At 41.0% G+C, this 23895-nt stretch overlaps 1 protein-coding gene across 7 annotated transcripts in view; it reads right to left on the minus strand.

Annotated features, from left to right (window-relative positions):
• LOC126213021 (zinc finger protein 708-like) overlaps positions 1-23895 on the minus strand; it is a 104874-nt gene that overhangs the window by 43373 nt on the left and 37606 nt on the right. For all 7 annotated transcript variants that reach the window (XM_049940581.1, XM_049940582.1, XM_049940580.1 and 4 more), the window contains one exon: positions 17421-17513. In XM_049940581.1, coding sequence (XP_049796538.1) covers positions 17421-17513 — 93 coding nt within the window. The remainder of the gene's footprint in view (positions 1-17420; positions 17514-23895) is intronic.

Here is a 23895-nt window from a genome sequence, read left to right on the forward strand (position 1 = left end):
AGTATTTGTTGGGTTTTGTCTGTAGCATGTCAACTGAATTTGGTCAGAAAAAACGCAAGAGCAGAACTGAGCCGCAACAGAGCCAGCTGCAGGTGGATGGGAGTATCACATGCTGCACAGCAAAACATGATTGAGTCAGTTGGGCATGGTATAGCAACAGCCAACACTGCAGTACATTAGTGGAAGTTCGGGAGCCTTTCCTCACCTGCCAACAGTCATGTTAAAATATTTGCCTGAAGCCCTCAACGAACATAGTCAAATGTATAAACATCCAGCCATTCGTTTACTAAATGATTCTTCTCTCAACATCAGAGCGAACAACACCCACAAGCCTGTGACACCCAGAGTGACATCCTAGAATGCACTATTGGGTCTGCCGTTTGAACACTACACAGGGTAGCCTGCTGTGAGGCACGTGGGAGCTGTCTGCTCACTGGAGGAAATTCACGGCCACCATCAGCTGCACCACTGTGGGATCATCACTGTCGCAGCCAGAGTCTGCTGACAGTGGCATTGAGTGACACCATATTCAGCCTTGCTCCTTGCACTGTCAGCAATTACAGATATCTACTATTTCACATGAGAGGCAATTGGAAGCCTCTACCAAGCTGTTCCTGATGTACTATGGCTTAGGGCTGGAAAAACGAAAGCAATTAAACATATCTACAGTTGCCCTGACATCTCATTTCACTCTCCACATGCGACAATCCAAGAGTCATGCAACACTGATGTCAGAATTTGGTCATCTCTTTGTAGGCCTATATTAGAACCTACACCTTATGTTACAGTGAATCAAAAAACCAAAAAGAAAGAAAATCCTTATATTTTGGTCATGGAAAATGCATCTGACAGTCGTGAATATTATGAAGTAGATTTTATTGCAAATGGAGAACAAGTGGATATTTCTATGCTTAGAGGTAATGGAAGGCATGATTAGTTTGAGACTGTTAGATGTGCACAGTGTAACCTCAAGGGTCACTAAGTGCAATGTTTGAAATCACTTCTAGGAAAATGTTACACATGTAATCACTAGGGCCATACGACTAGGCAGTGCTGGGAGTCAATATGGCTCATAATTACACATAAGAATAAAATTAATGTATTTTGTCTTCTTGTCTTGTGAACATTAGTTCTCAAAGTGATTGTTGTCAAGTACAAAGCTTCAAAAGAACCAGACACAAGGTGTGCCATAACCAGAAGCAGAATGCATTTTGTTACAGAAGGTAGCACAATTACCAGCAGATAATAAAGAACTTAGTCACTTGACACGATCACAATCGTTCAACAGAGTGTAAATTTGTCAGATAAAAGTTTAATTGTTTAATTGCTCCTTACCCCTGTTAAAAAAAAAAAAAACAATGAGCAGGTCTTCACCTTCGATATCTGGTTCAGATGCAAGGTTGGTCTAATGAAGTATTATTTACTGTTCCAAAGAGACGAACAGGGGAAGTATAAACATATTTAGGGTATACAGGAGCTCTGAAGGGAGCCACAAAATTGCAAGAATTTAAAGAAGGGTTAATTCAAAGATATATGGAGTAAAATATTGCCAAGCACTACAGGGAACAACTAGCGGCAATAATTAAGAAAAATACAAAAACTGTGAAAAAATTTGCAGATAGGATGAGGAAAATTAATGCATTAGGGTAGGATGCTGAGGTCAATGACATTTTGCAAGAAGCAGAGCAGAGGGTCTTCAATTATTTTTTAAGTGGACTGCATGCAGAAATGACAAAGTGTGTGTGTGTGGACAGGATGTCCCACAGATTTGCGCACAGCAGTGCGGTTAACTACAGAGTGTGAGGAGATCAATTTGTCGACTGGAATGCAGGGTAAATGGACAGTGTTTGCAGCTAACATAAAACATTTTTTTTAAAGTAGAGGAGCAGGGAGAAGTAAGGTATTGAACACTAGCTGGGACCCCTGGTCCACCTATGGTCTTCTTAGTAAGACTAGATGCTACAAAACTGTATGCAGAAGTGGATGCGATAAGAATAGTAGGGAAAAAGGATTCCATGATATTATGGGACACAGGAGAACATGTTTCAGTCACCAGTAGTGATCTGGTGGAATGTACGCAATTGGAACCACCACAGTACATACTGCAAGGAGTGGGAATAAAGACATCACACCATTAGGACAGCGTACTTAGGCATCCACCTGGATACGGCTTAATTGAAACATTAATTACAGATTGTGGCACACTAAATTGAGGCCTATGACATGATTCTGGGATTAGATTTCTTTTATCAGCATTGTGCCATAATCAACTACCAGCTACACAGGGTGGAAAGTGGCAGAAAAATTGTTCAGTTAGGTTAAGTCAAGGTAGAGAGGCGGCAAGGAGAGTGCTGCGAAAGGTGAATAAATTAAACCATGAACACTTATAGCAAGACTTTATTCGCATGATTATGTATCTAAGGGTCCTAGAAATTATTTTGTGTCACTGGTGAGTCTAGCTTGCTGGTACAAATTTTGTGTGTGATGGAACCATTAGAAGAGAATGAAGTATTAGATCAGGTGGGTTGTTCATTTAACAGACATATCATGCACATATCTGTTTCTATGTACCATTTCAGCACATAGGGCATATGATTAACAAACCATTTGTTAATTGCTAATATCTTGGAGGAAGAAGGATGGGACATGTGGGGGAGTCAGCCATAGAGAACTGCCAGACATCACTGAAGCTGTATGAGGACCAAAAGTGAAACATCTAGAGGGAAGCAATAGGGAACAGATGACAGAACTACTTCTGGAATTAAGTGATTTATTTTTTCCAAAAGGACCATTATCAGGTACACTTATTACACAACACTACATACCTATAGGAAATAAATCTTCAGTCTACCACAAGCCATAGAGAATAGCTAGGTACTTGCACCCACTTTTGGAGTTATTAATCGATCAACAGCTGAAAGATGGAATAATTGAAGAATGTAACGTCGACAGTGGGCAGGAATAGTTGTGCAAAAAATATGTTTGATTACAGACACCTAAATGTGAAAACCGTAATGGATGCCTACTCTTTCCCAAACATCACAGAAATTATGGATAATTTAGAGCTATGCTAATATTTTTAACAATGGATTTGAAGAGTGAGTATCACCAGATAGAGCCTGCACCACAGGACTGACACAAAACAGAATTTCAGGCACCCTGGGATGACTACCTAATCAGACGGATGCCATCCACATTAAAAATGCACCTGTAACATTTCAGAGATTGTTGGACGCAATATCCATAAGTCTGAAACCATGGCAAAGCTTTGTGTATCTTCGTGAAATAATTGTCTATTAAAGTGATATCAAATAGCATATGCAGCGATTAAGGGAAGTATTCCTAAGGTTAAAAGCAGTGAAGTGAACACTGAGTACAGAAAAATGTGATTTTGCAATGGGTTAGATAGCATACCGAGGACATACCACAAGATGCAGTTAAGACAGACACAAGATTAATTACAGCTGTATGGGAATTTCCTGTACCTTAATCTGTATAAGAGTCGCAATCATTCTCGACTTGTGAACTATTACCAGTGGTTGATAAAAGGATATGCCGATATTGCCAGAAGGTTACACAATTATTAAAAGAAGGGTACCAAGTTTGTATGGTCAGAACAGTGCCAGCATGCTTTTGAGGAGTTAAAAGAAGCTTTAAAATTGAGTCCAATTGTGCCGTTTCCTGATTTTAATAGCGAATTTGTTTTATTATGTGATGCATGATTAGCATGCAACAGGCTGTGTCTCATCAGAAGAGGTGGAATGTGCAGAACATTCTGTAGCTTATGCTCAAGGGAACTGAATTCTGAAGAATGAAATTATTCCAAAATGGAGAATGGGATGCTAACCTTATTTGCGGAATCACATATTTCACATTTTATCTGTACAGTAAAACATTTAGAGTAATAACAGATCATGTGGCATTGAAATGGTTGTTGGGGTTAAAGAATCATTCCCAATAGGTTGACACGATGAACAGTAAGGCTAAGCAAATAAGATTTTGGACTTATATATAAAACTGAGAAGAAGCATGGAAATGCAGATAGCTGAAGTGGAAAAGCTGCAGTATTATATATTACTCAGAATATCAGGGAACTAGAAACCCAAGTAAAGGTCTTGAATAGGGAAGTAATTATTAAAATGGTTGCAGTCCATAGAAGATAGTGTTTCAGCTAGAGGTAAATTTGTTGCAAGAACGGCAGTATTTAAAGGGTCTAAGGAAAGTACAGAAGGAACTGTTACTGAAGATGAGGTTGGTTTCAGAACCTGAGCACAAAGACTTGCCCTTTAATTTGGAGTAGCTGCAGCATCAGTGAGAACTGATGGAAGAAAAGTTTCCATTTCCATTTCTGTAACAGCAGCAGGGAAACAAGCACATCATGAGTGCTACATAATTCATGCATAACTCGTCACATGGGAAATACGAAAGAAATTTGTAAGAGTAAAAACTCAGCGACTGTCATTAACTGCAAAAGATGAAGGAAGATATGTAGAAATGGAGGAAGCAAAGATACAAAAATGCCACAGAGAGAAAATAATAGTCTGTCCACATACGGTAACATGAGTGGGGCAGGATTCCTGTGCAGTGAAATTGCTAATGGGGCAAAGGAGGAAAGAAAATGCAATTAAAATGTGGTCCAGCCAGAATCGTACTTTCAGCAGGTCAAGGCACATGGATTGTACCCTAGCTTTGAGAACATGGTAGTAGCAGATAGTTGTTGCAAGAAATGGAGGGGTACATCAAGGAGGGTAGAATGAAAGGTGAATGCTTTCTTATTAAATGGAACAGCATTCAACATAATGGGGCCTACTTTCTGCCTGTCCACCGCAGCTGCAGGGATAACTCACTTGAGTATTTCCCAGCCACATTTGTACTGGCCAAAGGAGCCAATGGAAGTGCCACATGACACAAATCTGAGCAGCTTATATCAAACTCTAGAGCCAGAACTAATGTGATCTATAAAAACACTTCTGAATCAGCAGGAGGGTTCCAATCTCCCTGGAAACCTTATGCAGCATGTAAATTCATATTGTGAAAAATCAGCACTGGAAAGAGACAACACTGACTATTGTCATACTAACCACCACAGCAGCACTCGTTCTGCTGACCCTGGTGTTGTTATGGTACATAAAAAACAAAGAATACCGCCAAGTTCGGACCCAGCCATTGTTCAGATTCCACCTCATTGGATAATCGAATCATAAAAGCAGCAGAATGAAGCAGAATGCACAGTGAAATAATATGAAGAATAATTGATTTATTTTCGCTTTTTAGTGAGGAGTAGAGAGTAAGAAATGACTGTGCAAGAAGCATAGTAATGAAATTAGTACCATGGTGTTCCAGTTAAGGTGCAGGGCAAGGGGCCCTATGGAAATTTATAAGATTCAGTGAAAAGGTTCAGGTAACTAATTGTTAGAACAATACTTAAGAGGGAAAATAACGCTGGAAATAATGGTCGCCAGTAACACTGATGTAATGGGTAGTATAGTTTGGTCAACCCGAGAGACAGTCTTGATAAAAAGGTCAATGTAGTGTATCGACCATCAATGGTAAAAGAATATGCCAGAGCAGAAAAGAGTTGAAACAGAGCCAGCTGCAGACGGGTGAGGGTGTTATGCATTGCGAAGCAAAACATGGCCAACTTGCTTTGCAAAGCAGAGCCAGCTGTGCATAGTATAGCAACAGACAATGCTGCAATATGCTAGTGGAAAGACAGAAGCTTTTCATCACTTGCCACCAGAATACTATTTATAACACATGCCTTAAACCCTAAAGAAACAAACTGGAGTGCTGAAGTACTCAGTGGTTTGTATACTTCATGATTCTTGTCCCACTATCACAGCCTATGCCACATGCCTGTGACACACAGAGTGACATCCTGGAATGCAGCATGGGGTCCACCAAAAATGAATGCAAGACAGGGCAGCCTGCCCTGAGTCACAAGTAAGCTGTCTGTTCACTCTAGATGCTGACTTCTGTGAAGATGTGTCAGTGCTAGACATACAGCAGGTCTGCAACAATGAAGGCCACTCTGCCAAAGCCATATGCACACAGTTTACTTTGATACAACATGTCCTGTGGATGATGCAAGCTCATATGCCAGTTGCCGTGCAGTTCTAAGGCAGTCTGTTGTGACCTTGCAGCCAAATAACGGTGCTCTCTTCTGAAGTCACACATGGTCGGCCCTGCCCTGGACTTTGGGATACAGTTTCAGTCTCTCTGAGCTGTCGCCCCATGCAAGAAACACTGGAACAATTCACACAAATCCATCAGCCCACATTAATTTTTTACTGTCCTGCTTCCTTTCTTCCTATGGCCCTCCACTGCCAAGTCTGGTAGGCATTTTCTCGGTGTCATACTGCACTGTCTGTAGCTGTGTACATGGTTATTGTGGATGTGGGGTTACCCAACAAACACTACCTCATTTCATACATGCCCTGACATCATTGGCATAGTTGTCAGTTGACGGGAATGCCATCTTCCATGCAGAACACGATCATACAGACATCTGGTTGACAGTATGTAGGACTGTTTCGTGAACTAAACGCAGGACAGGGGTGTTGTTTGTTGCTTTAATTTTGGATAACAGTGTAGTTTTGGCCATTTTGCATTCAGTCCTCAATTTGCACAAGTAGTCTTCATTATTTTCAGTTCTTCCTTACTAGCAAGCCAATCATGAATGGCTCTTTCTGGTGGAGAAAGACCAAAATTCCACTCAGCTGCTCTGTTTCCATATTGTTCTGCATATGCTATTACCTTCAATTTATAGCACACATCATATGAAACCTCTTTTTTCTATTAGGAAACTACTAAAGAAAATACTCTTCTGTTACCGATAATACAAATGACTTTCAGTTCAAGTTCACTGGCACTGTAGACTGCAGTGACACATCGTAGGCTAGACAGTGTTCTGGGTTTGTGATGGTAGGGCAGGACGGGGACAGTGTTAGTAAGCTTGTGAAGCTCCACAACTCATGTTCATCACATCGGTGCACTGCTGCTGCCAGTTGAATCCAGTGTTGCCAGATAGAGATAGGTTCCCAACAGCATTGAATATATGGCCTGTTTTTTAAGCCTGGCAGGAATTTTACATCAAATAATGGACATTTTTACATTTTGAGTAAAAGACACACCTGAATGTTGTAGGAAATTTTTTGAAGATAAAAGTGTGTCTTACTCCATAAAATATGGAGTGCTTTTGTTCTCTCTAAAATATAAGGCCCAATTGATGATGTTTCCTTGTGAGTGACACTCTTTGGGTATCAGTGACCTGTCCTTTCCTAACCTTCCTCTTTCCAGATGAAGGAACTAATCATTCCCAGAGCTAAGGAAGTTGCTTGTACTTTTGTGTGCGTGCATTGTCAGTACTAGCTATTTCACCTCCTGAAGTTAAGTCGTGGCCAGCCATTTTGTCTCACCAATTTGTAGTTTTGAGCCATTCCAAAATGTAAGCACAAGAGTAAAATATAATTTTCTGAACCTTATCTTCATTTTTTGCATCATGGTTTAGCTGTAGTATCTATTTTCCTGTCTGGGGAGGAAAAATGTAAATAATTTCTCACATATATTTTTTGAAAGTTACAAGTAGAGGTTACAATGATATGAAGGCTGTCATAACATACCATACCTAACTTACTGATCATTATGACACTTCCTGTGTGCCGATTTAAACTGCATACACCATGTTACAAAATACATTTAGTTTGGCTACAGTGTTACAGGCATTTAAAGTTTAAATTCTTCATGTTTGCTGCCAGATTTGCAACCAAAAATACTGATTAAGTTGTGATATCCAAAGAAGAATTTAACGTCAACGATTCTTACTACACAGAAGGTAGGTCAGGAACAAAGTTTACATTTTTTGTTAGTTAACTTCAACCTAAACAATTTTTTAAAAAAGTGTACTGTAAAGAAAAGAATTTATGGGGGAATTATTTTGTGGATGAAACAATAAAATTTTCATTTGCTGAATAAGTTACAGAGTAATACATCAGTATATGAAGGCTGGTGCATTGTTACACATTATTAATACTAGCTTTTTGTTAAAGATAATGGATAGTAAGTTAGAGAGAGAGAGAGAGAGAGAGAGAGAGAGAGAGAGAGAGAGAGAGAGAGAGAGAGAGATTTTGTAAAACTATATTCAAATCAATTACAACTGATTCAATTCAGAGAAAAATATAAGAAAATGTTACAAGACTTCAGAAGAAAGGGAAGAGAGCAACCTAGCAAATGTCTAGTTTTAAAATAAAGGAAAAGAGGAAGAAAGAGTTGTGAAGAGTATGTACAAAGAAAGTAAATGCAAAACCACTCGTCACTGGAGTGTAACAATCAGAACCCTATTTAGGGTTATACTAATCTGCATAAACTTCAGGAAAATCAGTAAAAAGATAGTTACATCCACGAGCCCAATATGGAAATATGCAGTAACAAACAAAATAATTGTTAAAGTGCAACAACTTCCATAATGTTTAAGGAAACATTAACTACACAAACTGAATAACAATGTTTCAGAAAAACAGAAGCAAACAGTTTAATTTTTTTACAACAGAGATGAGAATCTGTCAAGCACCTGACAGATGGGATACTTAATTATTTAAAGATCCGAAGACTAAGATGCACAAAGTGCTGCAAAAACACTACATAGTATTTTCACCTCAGGGAGCTTATAAACAATGTGATGCAGACGAAGAAATGGGGCAAATAAAAAATACTTTCATTCATTACACATTTTGTTGGTTTTGAATACGCCTCGATGTATGTATGTAGGTGTCATGGTGAATGCACTGGCAAGAGCGTTTTTTTCTTGAGGTAAGGAATTACTGGAACATGTGGTTTACTGTTAATTCATGTATACTATGAATTCGTGTAAAAAGTGTAAAAGCTGTAACTCCTAAACTTCACTTCATATTAAATAATGAAGTTCACTGACAAAGAAGTAAAATGGAAAAATTTATTTATGTTGACAGGCAACAAAAAATATAAAGAAGTTAATGGTAGAATCACTGATGTATCAGAAATTAATAAATTTGATATTTAACATTTCACTGCTTCATGAAAAACTCACAATCTGCTGAATTAGGGATATGTGCAAAATGGATCTCAAATCTGGAAAACTACAGATGGACTTTGTAGATAATGTTTCTTTGATTAATGAAGACAAAAGTTGAAGTGCTTATTCATCAAATGCACAAGTACAGTCTTCACAGGTTGCACCTGAATGCTGCAGGAATATTTTATCATGCCACCATCACCAATGAGATCTACCACATGAAACAGTTTCTGTTGCTGTGTTGTCACATAAATAATAGCTGATGTAAAGATGATGATCTCATGTCTCCAAAAAATTTGACAATTTTTTTGAGATGGCTGTACCTACCTATTTGAAAACAAGTACACGATATCCAGTTCGTGTTCGAAAGTTTAAGTGGAAATGGACTACTGTTCTTTACTGCATGTAATGGTGAAGTTGTGACAGATGCTATTGGTGGTGCAATTAGGAGAGGAGTGTGGAACCAGATGAAACACAGAAAATGGTATGCTGGCTGATTTTTATGAATGTGCACAAACTCAGATTCAAGGTAAAACCATGTTTTATGGTACTGGAAGATGGTTTCTGGACAAAAGAGTGAGCATAAATTACATTCACGTCAAACTTTTTGCTCATATTCAAAACTATTATTATTTTTTACCTTACACTATCATAATACTGTTGACCCAACAATCCTGAAGGTTGAAAAAACCAAACTACTTCTCATATCTAAGGATGCTGGGTATTCCGGTGGAAAGGGGTTCTTGCGGGGATCAAATGCTGCAGATGAAGACAATTGCAACAGATGCTGGCAAAGATGTGCATGTTGATCTGATAAATCCTGGATTGTTTGTCACTGTAGAAATTTTAAATAAGAGAGGTATAAAACAATATCTATGGCATCTCTGAAAATGCAGAAGCTATGGAAATGTTTTTGAAACCCATTCCACAGGCTAAAATTTCTTCACACAACACAAAAGTGACAGCACTTTTTTTGGAACTGAACAAATCTGAACATTAATAAATCAACCAATGATTATTTAAAAAGCAACAGATATTTCTTATGTGTTTAGAATTGGGACATACAACTGTGTTGCAACATGAATCTTTTTTTTTTAAGAAGAAAATGTAATATAATGAAAAACAAAGGCTTGTGTGTTTAAATCATATGATTTATGTATATTTTTAGTTTCTTAGAGTATCCAAAATTGCACTATGTATGACGCTATTTGTGCGAGCCATGTATAGAATCTATGGTGTCCAAAATGCAATTAGTTTTTGACTTTCATCTTCAAGATTACAAGTTTTAGATACAATTACTGCATGCCTAATGTAACCCATTCCGTATGTATTTGTATGTTAAAGGAAGGGTGCAATTCAAACAATTTCTGATTTAAATATAATTTTAAAAAATTCTTTCAGGAGCTACCTTTAATTCCACACAGCCAACTGTGTGAACACATCAATCATTTAGAAAAGGAAATGTTACTATAACAATTAATGAAACTCATTTCTCATGTGTGTGATTGTCCAAGAGGAAACTTGGAATCACTCTTTCCTCAGCTGAATTCTACTTTTGATTCAACTGACCATTAATGAGTAAGTATACTGTTGTATTCCATTAAGAAATAATTGTATCTTTATCCACTGCAACTACCAGGCCTACTGATTATACAACAAATTCAAATTATTTCCAACCTCCAACATCAATTGGTGGATATTTAGTGCTTCAGTCATTTCTACACTGAAGTAAACAAATTTAATAACTAATTTACAGATTCTGTCAATTCTTCATTGAATTTTTTTGTACATAATTAGTATTAGAAGCTATGCTCATTTTTTGATAATATTTCAATGTACCCTTTGGGTTGTTCATTAAAATTATTTAAACCAATACCTCAGAACAAGAGTAATTAGCTTTTATGTTGGATAACTGTCACAACACAGTTGACCCTGACACCACTACTCAAATGTCCTGATAAACAACCATGCATATGTTACATTAACCTCTGAATAGAGCACATCATTTTGTGACAAGAAATTAAAAATCTTCTGTCATTTACTCAGCAATAACCTTACTGGGGGATCAGAATTATTTTGAGAAAATATTAAAATCTTTATAAACGTGACAATTAAAGAAGGTATGATTCATCATTGAAGACTTAGCACAAATCTATTGAGTTAACTGTGTTGCAAAAGATATGTATAATACTAACATCTCTATTGAGACACTGGGCTTAACAGACCAAGTATTATTTTAAACATTATACATACTGGTTAGACAGAGATGAAAGGAAACACAGTTTAGCAGTAAAATGAAAAAATATAAGGCATATGTACCCTTTTGCAGCAATTATTTGTTTGGTATACTGTTCATGGCACTTTCCGTAATTTTAATATATAACAGATACAAATAAAAGAAACTTAAATAATCAACAAAATATTCTCCTTCACTATTTACAACAGTCTCTGAATGCTGTGATTACTTTCATTCTGTAACTGTAGAAGTCACTTGGTTTTAAGGCGAAGAACTCATTAAGCAAGGCTCTGAGCGCATTTTCATCTGGAAAGGAAGTTCCTTGAAGGCTGTTCGATTGAGAGCAGAAAAGGAGAAAATCTGAGGGTGCAAGATCAGTTGAATAAGGTGGGTGTGCAATGACCAACACCCAACTCCTGTGTACTGTTTTTTGTCAGTCTAGCAGATTGTGGGCAGGCATTTTCCTTGAGCAGTGTCTTCTTGGTCATTGTTCATGTACAGCATCTGCAACCAGTCTCAGCTGTTGACAGTAAATGTCAGTAGTAATCAGTGGTTACATCTCAAGGATGCAATTCATAGTAAACCACACAGAATGTACATTATCTTTTGTGGATGCTTTTTGTTGATGCTTTGCTTGGGCTCAACCATTCCTTTCTTTTCCTTATTTTAGCACAAAGCCACCATTTCTGATCAGCATAATGATACAGGGCAGGAATGATTAGTGTTGTTCACATACAACTGATTAAAGGCAAGCTAGAATGTGCATATGGCCATCCATTTTTGTAATTTTGGTTTAGTGCATGTGGTATCCACACACCCTATTTTTTAGCCTTATTCATTGCACACAAATATCAGAAGGTCATGAAATGATCACAGTTCATCGAATTTGCCAGTTCTGAAGTACAGTGACATGGATAATTGTGAATTAATGCATTTAAATGATCGCCATCAAACCTCGACGGCAAGTCACTAATGGCAAAAAAATTCTCCCTAGAATGAAAAAACAATTTTCTTGAATAGCTCTGTCCAATGGTATTAAACACAAACAGGATGCAAATGTTTCTGGCTGCCTCCATTGCTTTTACACCTATATAGAACCCAACAATGCTCCTCTTTCTCCACTTGGCACTCCACTATCTAGTGGCCACAGTTCCACTTACTATATTCAAATGACAAAATGTAGATTCAAAGAGCAACAGTGAACTACAAATAAAAAATGACAATTGATAAATAAACCCTCAGCAACAGGAAATACCAACATGCAAAATGAAAGTGCTATCAACTTATGCGCCAGCCTGATATTTAGGAAAAACTGAGATAATATCAGGCCATGAAAACAATAATTTCTTAACAGTAGCTGAAAAAACTGGAGGGGGGGGAGGGGAGGTGACCATTGAAATTAGATACATCAGACTCAGTCAGGAAGTGTATACTTGACCAGACATCAGTTTCATCAGATGAATGGTCAAATCAGTCACAAGAATCATCTGCTGATGGAAGCAGGAACTACTCTTGTAATGATTGCAACAATCTAATAACTAAAATATTGTGCTGACTTTACAGCATGACTGAAATATGCTGTAGAAGTGGAGAAACCTTATTGGCATCACATTACAACCTTTATCTCCCTTTAGTCAGGAAACTACACTGTTATGGTGTTAAAAGAATTACACTTACAAGAACTGAATCTTAGCTTAGCAACAAAAAACTGGGTCGTAGTAATAAATGATGCCTTGGGAGGAAAACTGAATACACAATGGGGAAACAATACATACAATGTCCCACAGGGTTCAGCATTTGATTTATCCTCACCTACATATATGTTGTGCTAAAACCATTGGAGACGCCTTCTTCAAAATCTGCAATGCTTGCCAATGACAAGTACACTGATAACCAGCAAACACACTCATACTAAAAACAGCCAGAAGAATAATGGATCATGCTTGCAACTGGTTTACAGGCACCAGAATAAAAATTCAACCTTTAGACTTACATAAGCACACATGATGCAATTCCAAACAAATCCAAATGACTTACAGATACAAGGAGATATCAATTACAGGCACTGGATGAGGATCTATGAGTTAAGTTCTTGGGCATTTGGATGGATATTAAATTAAGGAAGCACCAGCATGAGAACGAGTTAACCAAAAAGCTCATATCTCTCTGCCTTGCAATTAATGAGTGTTCTTCCAGAGTGTCAACTTGCAGAAATGCTTCCTAACATGCTTTCACTCAGTACTACCCTATATGATAATCTTATAGGACATGGCAGCTATAAACAAATTAGTATTTATCCTATACAAGCTTGTAGTACAAATGATGTGATGTTGACAACTGAACACCTCGCATAAGCCTCTTCACTGACCTAGGGGATCCTGCACCTACGTGTCATTATGGGACTCCCTATTGGCTTTTACATTAAGTAACAAAAATTTTATTTATTTGCAGTTGGATGTCCCAGAAGATATTTCCAAAAAGAAGTCAAAACTCCAAGAGATGCTATCATAATTGCCTCAAGGTGAGCAATGCTGAGGGGATCAACTTGAGAAGTTTACCATTTTCTTGACCCAATTTCAATTGAAACCCAAGCAGACATGAAGGAATTGTATGCAGTATGTATCATTTAGTGTGTGTACAGTAATATCTACTTCTTCCAGTAGCAGGTTGTTTCTAATTACATTAGATGTTACAAAATGAGTCTTCAAGGGATGACTTGAACTGGTAGCTGCAACATTAATAAGGGTAATGTGCTGTGCAACATGGGACAGGAAGTTTGTTGGTAGTGATCATGATTTATTATCAAACTTATGGGATGTGATGAACAATTTAGTGGGATTGGCACTGAACTGAATCTGAAGAGAAGGGAATTCTGTAACAAACTGAAGAAAGTTGACAATATTAGAAAAAAACATAGATCGACCAAAAACAGAAGAGATGAAAAATTATCAGAAATATAATTGTTCATATGAATTATGTACCACTGCATTGGAACCTGCACAAAAGAGCACTTCTGAACAGTTAGCTCCTGAGGGATTGATCAGCTAAAGATGCTGCAGACCTGAGCTGGAAATTTGCTTCATCTCTCAGTATGCTATCTCTTTTACTGGCGGGAGTTTGTGAAAGGTTCCATGTATGTGTCTCCTCTTCCAACATCATTGGATGAACTATGATACTACATGCCAACAGCAGTGAGTTTCTTAAACTGACATGCTTGCAAATGCATGGATGAAGTCTATAACATGGCTGCTTAAATGTGTTGAAAAGAATTTTGATTTTTGTGATCAGTAAATGATGAATCTGATCCTAAACACAGCTGTGAAAACCACCTTAATATCAGATGTGCACACACACCAATTGTAATCAATGGGAAGATAATATGGTTCCTTTGTAAATAAAGGATTTGCAGGCATATATAGAAGTAAAAATCAGACACCAATTCTGTACCTTTATTTATTACAATATTATAGCTCTGTGAAATCTGATGATTTTAAACATCCTGAAGAATTGCTTATACAGGTATAGTTTCTTTCAGTAAAATATGATAATTTGTCTTGATGGGTGGCGTCTTATTGAACGTTTCAGAAATTTTTCCATAAAATTAAATTTGCTTTTAACACTGTAACCTCTGCTCTGGCTAGAGATGGGGTGTGAATGTTATTCATTTGTTCATTCCTTGATTTACTCATTGCATTTCATAAATGAAGATGTGGATGGAAGTGGGGTGAGCCAGTCTGCAAATCTTAAGGCAGAAGCTCCCACAGAAAATTTACCTCTGAAGTAAACTGACAACCAGCTGTTTGTGACTAGTGCTAATCTACTGACACTGCTAATTATGGAAACTGCTAATGGATTATTTTGTATGTAAATGTACATTTACTATGAAAAATATCACTGCTGCTCCTACTACATTAGTGAGCTACTTATTTTACCTAGTATCTCCACATACATCGATACTCTGATATCCAGCTAATGGCGCATTGGGAAGGGTACACCATAACCCTGCTGGTCATTTTCATTCCCATTCCACTCGCAAATATGAGGGAAAAAGACTGTATGTGCCTCCATATCAGCTCCGATTTCTCAAATTTAATAATCATAGTCCTTATGTGCAATGTATGTTGGAAACAACAAAATTGTTCAGCAATCAGGTTCAAATGGCAATTCTCTAAATTTTCTCCGTAGTGTTCCTCCAAAGAACATTACCTTCCTTCTGGAAGTTCTCATTTGAGTTTCTGAAGCATCTCCATAACACCTATGTACTGTCTGAACCTACCAATGACAGATGTGGCAGCCTATCACTTAATTGCTTCTCCAGCAAAGTATTACTTTGCTAACTTGCTAGCTTGCTCTAGCTTGTCATGTAATTAACTAAAAAAGTTCCAAATTCCACAATTAATACAGAATATTGCTGGCCATGTACCAGTATCAAAATGGTCAGCCCTATTTTTCTGCATCATTAAGCCCTAGCATTTTATGCTCCTGAGACCACAAACACTGCATGTCACTAGCTGACAGAGTTAAGATGTTCACTGCAAAACTGCATGTGCCACTCAGGATCACTGTTATCATCACACATCCTATTTGTAGATTTGCTCAGGTGTCTACCACTATTTAATCTAAGTTACAAATTTTCAAAGCAACAAGTGGGGGGGGGGGGGGGGTTTACACATCAGTGATTTAAGTGCCAACCACATGACATGGTATTCCAGACCACACAATCAGCAACACACTGTTCTTCACACTTGCTATGGGAACAGCACTCCATGCAGCGGACACTATCCCTGAACCTCTGGCCCTGGTGCCATGGAGACATCTTGTTTGACCTGTGATCTCTCTGACTGCATACGAAGGCCAGTATGGCCTTTTGTATTTTCATGGTAAATGGTCACCAACTACAATCCAGCCACTTTGACAACTACAGGTATGCCCTAGGACACTGTACAGATCGTTGTTTTGGCCTAGCTCCTCATTTGCACATCCCTGACTACTATGTGTGGCATTTTCATTTCTGTAAAACCCTTCTTGTGGAACAACAGTACCACTGTTTAACTTACTGTCCTGTCTACTTGTGATGCCAATGCATCCCTTTAATTTGCTTAAAATGGCATAACATGAGTCTCTGTGTCAAAGTCTTGGCCTGTTACCTGTGAATCAGCTACACTCCTTTACATAATGTGAGCTGTCCCTAGCATGATCGTTTGGTTCCTTGACCTGTATGCTTGTATCATCACCACACATTTCTGTGTTGAAGAAGTCAGCATTTTGTGCCTGAAGATTGCTTTGCAACTGCAACAAGTTTGTTTATGAACAATGAGATCAAGAGCGAGCCAGTACCTAACCTTCTGCAATTGCATGTTAAATGTTCCCTGATCATTGTTTAGTTTCATTCCTGTGACATATTTATCAATTTGAGCATCTCTTTACCTTACCAAGGTCATAAATCATATGTAAAAATTTATCTTTCTTCTTTAGAACTGCCAGGACTCTAATGACAAGGTCTTACATGGCTTCATCTATGTACTATCATTCACCAAAAGCCATATACAGAGTTATTCTATTACTGAAAATTTTATAACTAATACAACAGGCACCACAGAAGCTGCCACAATATATACAGGTTGTGGCCAACGTATCAGGGCTGATCTACAACATACAAATTTTATCTCTCTTTTTCATAACCCAAATTTTTTTAGGTCAAATGTAAGAATAATATTCACACAAAAGATAACAACAGCCAATGATCTTTTGAACTGCATTTATCAGAAGTTATTGAAAGGAGCAATATTTCTCAAATGACCTACACTATTAGAACTTACACTTCACCTAAATGTGAATTTTGCGACCATCGCACACAGCCATTATACAATATAGTTGATACGAACAAGGGCTACATAAAACAAGATTATACCAGTCACCAATCCCCTTCCATTTCTATTTAAAACAGTCAGCACATAACAGGTGAAATGAAAGTCAAGTGCAGAAGTACAAGAATACTCTACAATTATGAACAGCAACAAGTTCCAAAAAACTGACAATCTCTCCATTTCACTGCAATGCATCTTTTACTATACAAACTTAACAAAAGACTTATTACTTGACTAGAGGCAATATATCAGACATGTAAATACTTACAATATTCTCAGTTACACTCATTTCCAAATTTAATTCAGGATCCTCCTTGATAAAATCAGTGGACCACGATATTCCCAATGGATCTTCAATGGACTGAAAGAAGGAAACATTCTGTGAATTATAACTGCTAGCTAACTTCTGTGTGTATATAACAGGTCTCACTATTCCCTTCTCATGAGTATCATCCAACTTTACAGAGATTCTTATCGATTGGGAAGAGTGAGTGTCAGAATGCATCCAAATCAGTTCTATTGTCTCTTATTTTGCTATCAGCCATTGTGTAGCATTTATTTGACATACTTTCTCTTTCTATTCCTGTCACATAATCCACTCTGATTTCAAAGGCACTATGGCATGCTTTATCGGGTGGTCGTACTCCCACATATGAACTTTATATATGAGTGCGGCAACATTTCTAAATTAAGCTCAGGTAATAAATAGATGCAAATAATCTTCCAGCTGTAAACCCATAAACAAGAGGACTTTTTGTTCATTAATGAAATTAATATGGCATTCCACACATTATTAGCAAAATTTACCAAATTTAATGCTATTTACACCGTGTATTTTCAGTGCCTGCTCTTTAGGAAACAATTAAAATTTATGTCATTTGTACTGGATGAAAATCATACAGAATGACATACAGCGAAAGCAGGATGTCAGTAATGATGTAAATACTATGGTGAATAATGACTGGGAACTCTACAAAATACCCATCACATATCATAGTTCCACATCATCTGTTATAGCACTGACATAGAGGCATGTAACAAGATTAACAATTACTTCTCCCTGCCGCCATTAGATAAGCAGCTGCCAGCAGCAAGTCGTATAGTCTTAGCTTACTTATTTGTTACATAGTTTAATTCTTAAATTTCTTTGCATGTTTATGGATACTTGCATTGTTTAATTCATAAATTTCGGGCGTATTATAGTATTTGAGAGTTGTAGCATCGCGCTTTAGTGTTTACTTCGTAGATTCTTACTTAAATTGCATGTGAATTTCGTGTAGGAGGTGTAATTTCGAGTTTTAGTTACTGTAATCGTAAATTCAGGCAGATTGTACCGCAGTCGTTAGGCATTTGTACAGGTTAGCTCATACATTCTTTGCGTGTTTCCCTTGTGTTATCTAGGCACGGACTCTTGTTTCAGTAACTGTTGTTCAACATCAATTAGAATGGACAGGGACTGTGATTGCTGTGTTCAGATGACAGCTGAGTTGGCATCCCTTCGCTCACTGCTGCAAGCGGTGCTGACTACGGTCGCGCAGCTTGAGGCTGTTGCCAATGGGCACCATTGTGGGGAGCCGGACTTGGGTATCACAGGGATGTCGACCTCGTCCCGTCTGTCCCCATATCGGTGGGCTTATTGGTAGTTGGGAGCTCCAATGTTAGGCATGTAATGGGGCCCCTTAGGGATATGGCGGCTAAGGAAGGGAGGAAATCCAGTGTGCACTCCGTGTGCATTCCAGATGGAGTCATTCCTGATGTGGAACGGGTCCTTCCGGATGCCACGGAGAGCACAGGGTGCAGCCAGCTGCAGGTGGTGGCACATGTTGGCACTAATGACGTGTGTCGCTTTGGATCTGAGGAAATTCTCTCTGGATTCCAGCGGCTATCTATTTGGTGAAGGTGGCCGGTCTTGCTTACGAGATGAAGGCAGAGCTCACCATCTGCAGCATCGTTGACAGAACCGACTGCGGACCTTTGGTGCAGAGCCGGGTGGAGCGTCTGAATCAGAGGCTCAGACGGTTTTGCGACCGCGTTGGCTGCAGATCCCTTGACTTGCGCCATAGGGTGTGGGTGTTTCGGGTTCCGCTGAACAGGTCAGGAGTTCACTACCCTCAGCTGGCAGCTACACGAGTAGCGGAGGCTGTGTGGCTGGGCTGCTTTTTAGGTTAGAAGGCCTCAGGAAAGTACAGGGTGGGCTGCAATCTCAAAGGATGCATGGCAAATACAGGACGTGCTTGGATCAAGGAACAGTCGGAATTGTAGTTGTTAATTGTTGTAGTTGTGCTGGGAAAGTCCCTGAGCTACAAGTGCTAATAGAAAGCACAGAAGCTGAAATCGTTATAGGTGCAGAAAGCTGGCTAAAGCCTGAAATAAGTTCAGCAGAAATTTTTACGAAGTCTCAGACAGTGTTCAGGAAAGATAGATTAGGCAGAATTGGTGGTGGAGTGTTTGTGTCTGTCAGTAGTGGTTTATTTTGTAGTGAAGTCGAAGTAAATACTCCATGCGAATTGCTATGGGTGGAGGTTATACTTAACAGCTGAACTAAGTTAATAATTGGCTCCTTCTACCGACCTCCAGACTCCGATGATATAGTTGCTGAACAGTTCAGAGAAAATTTGAGTCTCTTAACAAATAACTACCCCACTCATATGGCTATAGTTGGTGTGGACTTCAACCTTCCCTCGATATGTTGGCAAAAATACTTCCGAGATTGTCCTAAATGCTTTCTCCAAAAATTATTTCTAGCACTTAGTCCACGAACCCACGCGAATTATAACGGTTGCGAAAACACACTTGACCTCTTAGCCACAAACAATCCAGAGCTAATAGAGAGCATCATGACTGATACAGGGATTAGTGATCACAAGGTCGTTGTAGCTAGGCTCAATACCGTTTCTTCCAAATCCACCAGAAACAAACGCAAAATAATTTTATTTAAAAAAGCGGATAAAGTGTCACTAGAAGCCTTCCTAAGAGACAATCTCCATTCCTTCCGAACTGACTATGCAAATGTAGACGAGATGTGGCTCAAATTCAAAGATATAGTAGCAACAGCAACTGAGAGATTCATACCTCATAAATTGGTAAGAGATGGAACTGATACCCCATGGTACACAAAACAGGTCCGAACGCTGTTGCAGAGGCAACGGAGAAAGCATGCGAAGTTCAGAAGAACGCGAAATCCCGAAGATTGGCTAAAATTTACAGACGTGTGAAATTTGGCACTGACTTCAATGCAAGATGCCTTTAATAAGTTCCACAACGAAACATTGTCTCGAAATTTGGTAGAAAATCCGAAGAAATTCTGGTCGTATGTAAAGTACACACGTGGCAAGACGCAGTCAATACCTTCGCTGCGCAGTGCCGATGGTACTGTTACCGATGACTGTGCCGCTAAAGCGGAGTTAATGAACGCAGTTTTCCGAAATTCCTTCACCAGGGAAGATGAATGGAATATTCTAGAATTTGAAACACTTACAGCTGCTATCATGAGTTTCTTAGAAGTAGATACCTTAGGGGTTGTGAAGCAACTCAAATCGCTTGATACGGGCAAGAATTCAGGTCCAGATTGTATACAGATTGGGTTCCTTTCAGATTACGCTGATACAATAGCTCCCTACTTAGCAATCATATACAACCGCTTGCTCACTGATAGTTCTGTACCTACAGATTGGAAAATTGTGCAGGTTGCACCAGTGTTTAAGAATGGTAGTAGGAGTAATCCATCGAACTACAGACCTATATCATTGATGTCGGTTTGCAGTAGGGTTTTGGAGTATATACTGTATTCAAACATTATGAATCACCTCGAAGGGAACTATCTATTGATACGTAATCAGCATGGTTTCAGAAAACATCGTTCTTCTGCAACGCAGCTAGTTCTTTATTTGCACGAAATAATGGCCGCTATCTACAGGGGATCTCAGGTTGATTCCGTATTTCTGGATTTCCGGAAAGCTTTTGACACCGTTCCTCACAAGCGACTTCTAATCAAGCTGCAGGCCTATGGGGTATCGTCTAAGTTGTGCGACTGGATTCGTGCTTTCCTGTCAGGAAGGTCGGAGTTTGTAGTAGTAGACGGCAAATCATCGAGTAAAACTGAAGTGATATCAGGTGTTCCCCAGGGAAGCGTCCTGGGACCTCTGCTGTTCCTGATCTATATAAATGACCTGGGTGACAATCTGAGAAGTTCTCTTAGGTTGTTCGCAGATGATGCTGTAATTTACCGTCTAGTAAAGTCATCCAAAGACCAGTATCAGTTGCAAAGCGATTTAGAAAAGATTGCTGTATGGTGTGGCAGGTGGCAGTTGACACTAAATAACGAAATGTGTGAGGTGATCCACACGAGTTCCAAAAGAAATCCGTTGGAATTCGATTACTCGATAAATAGTACAATTCTCAAGGCTGTCAATTCAACTAAGTACCTGGGCGTAAAAATTACGAACAACTTCAGTTGGAAAGACCACATAGATAATATTGTGGGGAAGTCGAGCCAAAGGTTGCGTTTCATTGGCAGGACACTTAGAAGATGCAACCTGTCCACTAAAGAGACAGCTTGCACTACACTCATTAGTCCTCTGTTAGAATATTGCCGCACGGTGTGGGATCCTTACCAGGTGGGACTGACAGAGAACATCGAAAGGGTGCAAAAACTGGCAGCTCGTTTTGTATTATCACGTAATAGGGGAGAGAGTGTGGCAGATATGATACGCGAGTTTGGATGGAAGTCATTAAAACAAAGACGTTTTTCGTCGCGGCGAGGTCTATGTACGAAATTTCAGTCACCAACATTCTATTCCAAATGCGAAAATATTTTGTTGAGCCCAACCTACATAGGAAGGAATGATCATCAAAATTAAATAAGACGGGCAGGAAGAGAGAGAGAGAGGGCGGAGAGAGAGAGGGCGGAGAGAGAGAGAGAGAGAGAGAGAGAGAGGGCGGAGAGAGAGAGAGAGAGGGCGGAGAGAGAGAGAGAGAGAGAGAGAGAGAGAGAGAGAGAGAGAGGGCGGAGAGAGAGAGAGGGCGGAGAGAGAGAGAGGGCGGAGAGAGAGAGAGAGAGAGAGAGAGGGCGGAGAGAGAGAGAGGGCGGAGAGAGAGAGAGAGAGAGAGAGAGGGGGGGCGGGGGCAGAGGGGGCGGGGGCAGAGAGGGCGGGGACAGAGGGGGCGGGGACAGAGAGGGCGGGGACAGAGAGGGCGGGGACAGAGGGCGGGGACAGAGGGCGGGGAGAGAGGGCGGGGACAGAGGGCGGGGAGAGAGGGCGGGGAGAGAGGGCGGGGAGAGAGGGCGGGGAGAGAGGGCGGGGAGAGAGGGCGGGGAGAGAGGGCGGGGAGAGAGGGCGGGGAGAGAGGGCGGGGAGAGAGGGCGGGGAGAGAGGGCGGGGAGAGAGGGCGGGGAGAGAGGGCGGGGAGAGAGGGCGGGGAGAGAGGGCGGGGAGAGAGGGCGGGGAGAGAGGGCGGGGAGAGAGGGCGGGGAGAGAGGGCGGGGAGAGAGGGCGGGGAGAGAGGGCGGGGAGAGAGGGCGGGGAGAGAGGGCGGGGAGAGAGGGCGGGGAGAGAGGGCGGGGAGAGAGGGCGGGGAGAGAGGGCGGGGAGAGAGGGCGGGGAGAGAGGGCGGGGAGAGAGGGCGGGGAGAGAGGGCGGGGAGAGAGGGCGGGGAGAGAGGGCGGGGAGAGAGGGCGGGGAGAGAGGGCGGGGAGAGAGGGCGGGGAGAGAGGGCGGGGAGAGAGGGCGGGGAGAGAGGGCGGGGAGAGAGGGCGGGGAGAGAGGGCGGGGAGAGAGGGCGGGGAGAGGGGGAGAGAGGGCGGGGAGAGAGGGCGGGGAGAGAGGGCGGGGAGAGAGGGCGGGGAGAGAGGGCGGGGAGAGAGGGCGGGGAGAGAGGGCGGGGAGAGAGGGCGGGGAGAGAGGGCGGGGAGAGAGGGCGGGGAGAGAGGGCGGGGAGAGAGGGCGGGGAGAGAGAGAGAGAGAGAGGGCGGGGAGAGAGAGAGAGAGAGAGGGCGGAGAGAGAGAGAGAGAGAGAGAGGGCGGAGAGAGAGAGGCGGAGAGAGAGAGAGAGAGAGAGAGAGAGAGGGCGGAGAGAGAGAGAGAGAGAGAGAGAGAGAGGAGGGCGGAGAGAGAGAGAGAGAGGGCGGAGAGAGAGAGAGAGAGAGAGAGAGAGAGAGAGAGAGAGAGAGAGAAAGGGCGGGGGGAGAGAGAGAGAGGGCGGAGAGAGAGAGAGAGAGAGAGAGAGAGAGAGGGCGGAGAGAGAGAGAGAGAGAGAGAGAGAGAGGGGGGGGCGGAGAGAGAGAGAGAGAGGGCGGAGAAAGAGAGAGAGGGCGGAGAAAGAGAGAGAGAGAGGGCGGAGAAGAGAGAGAGGGCGGAGAAAGAGAGAGAGAGAGGGCGGAGAAAGAGAGAGAGAGAGGGCGGAGAGAGAGAGAGAGAGAGAGAGAGGGCGGAGAGAGAGAGAGAGAGGAGAGAGAGAGGGCGGAGAGAGAGAGAGAGAGAGAGGAGAGAGGGCGGAGAGAGAGAGAGAGAGAGAGAGAGGGCGGAGAGAGAGAGAGAGAGAGAGGGCGGAGAGGGAGAGAGAGGGCGGAGAGGGAGAGAGAGGGCGGAGAGGGAGAGAGAGGGCGGAGAGGGAGAGAGAGGGCGGAGAGGGAGAGAGAGGGCGGAGAGGGAGAGAGAGGGCGGAGAGGGAGAGAGAGGGCGGAGAGGGAGAGAGAGGGCGCGAGAGGGAGAGAGAGGGGCGGAGAGGGAGAGAGAGGGCGAGAG

This window comes from Schistocerca nitens, chromosome 11, assembly GCF_023898315.1.
Source record: "Schistocerca nitens isolate TAMUIC-IGC-003100 chromosome 11, iqSchNite1.1, whole genome shotgun sequence".
Taxonomy (NCBI): domain Eukaryota; kingdom Metazoa; phylum Arthropoda; class Insecta; order Orthoptera; family Acrididae; genus Schistocerca; species Schistocerca nitens.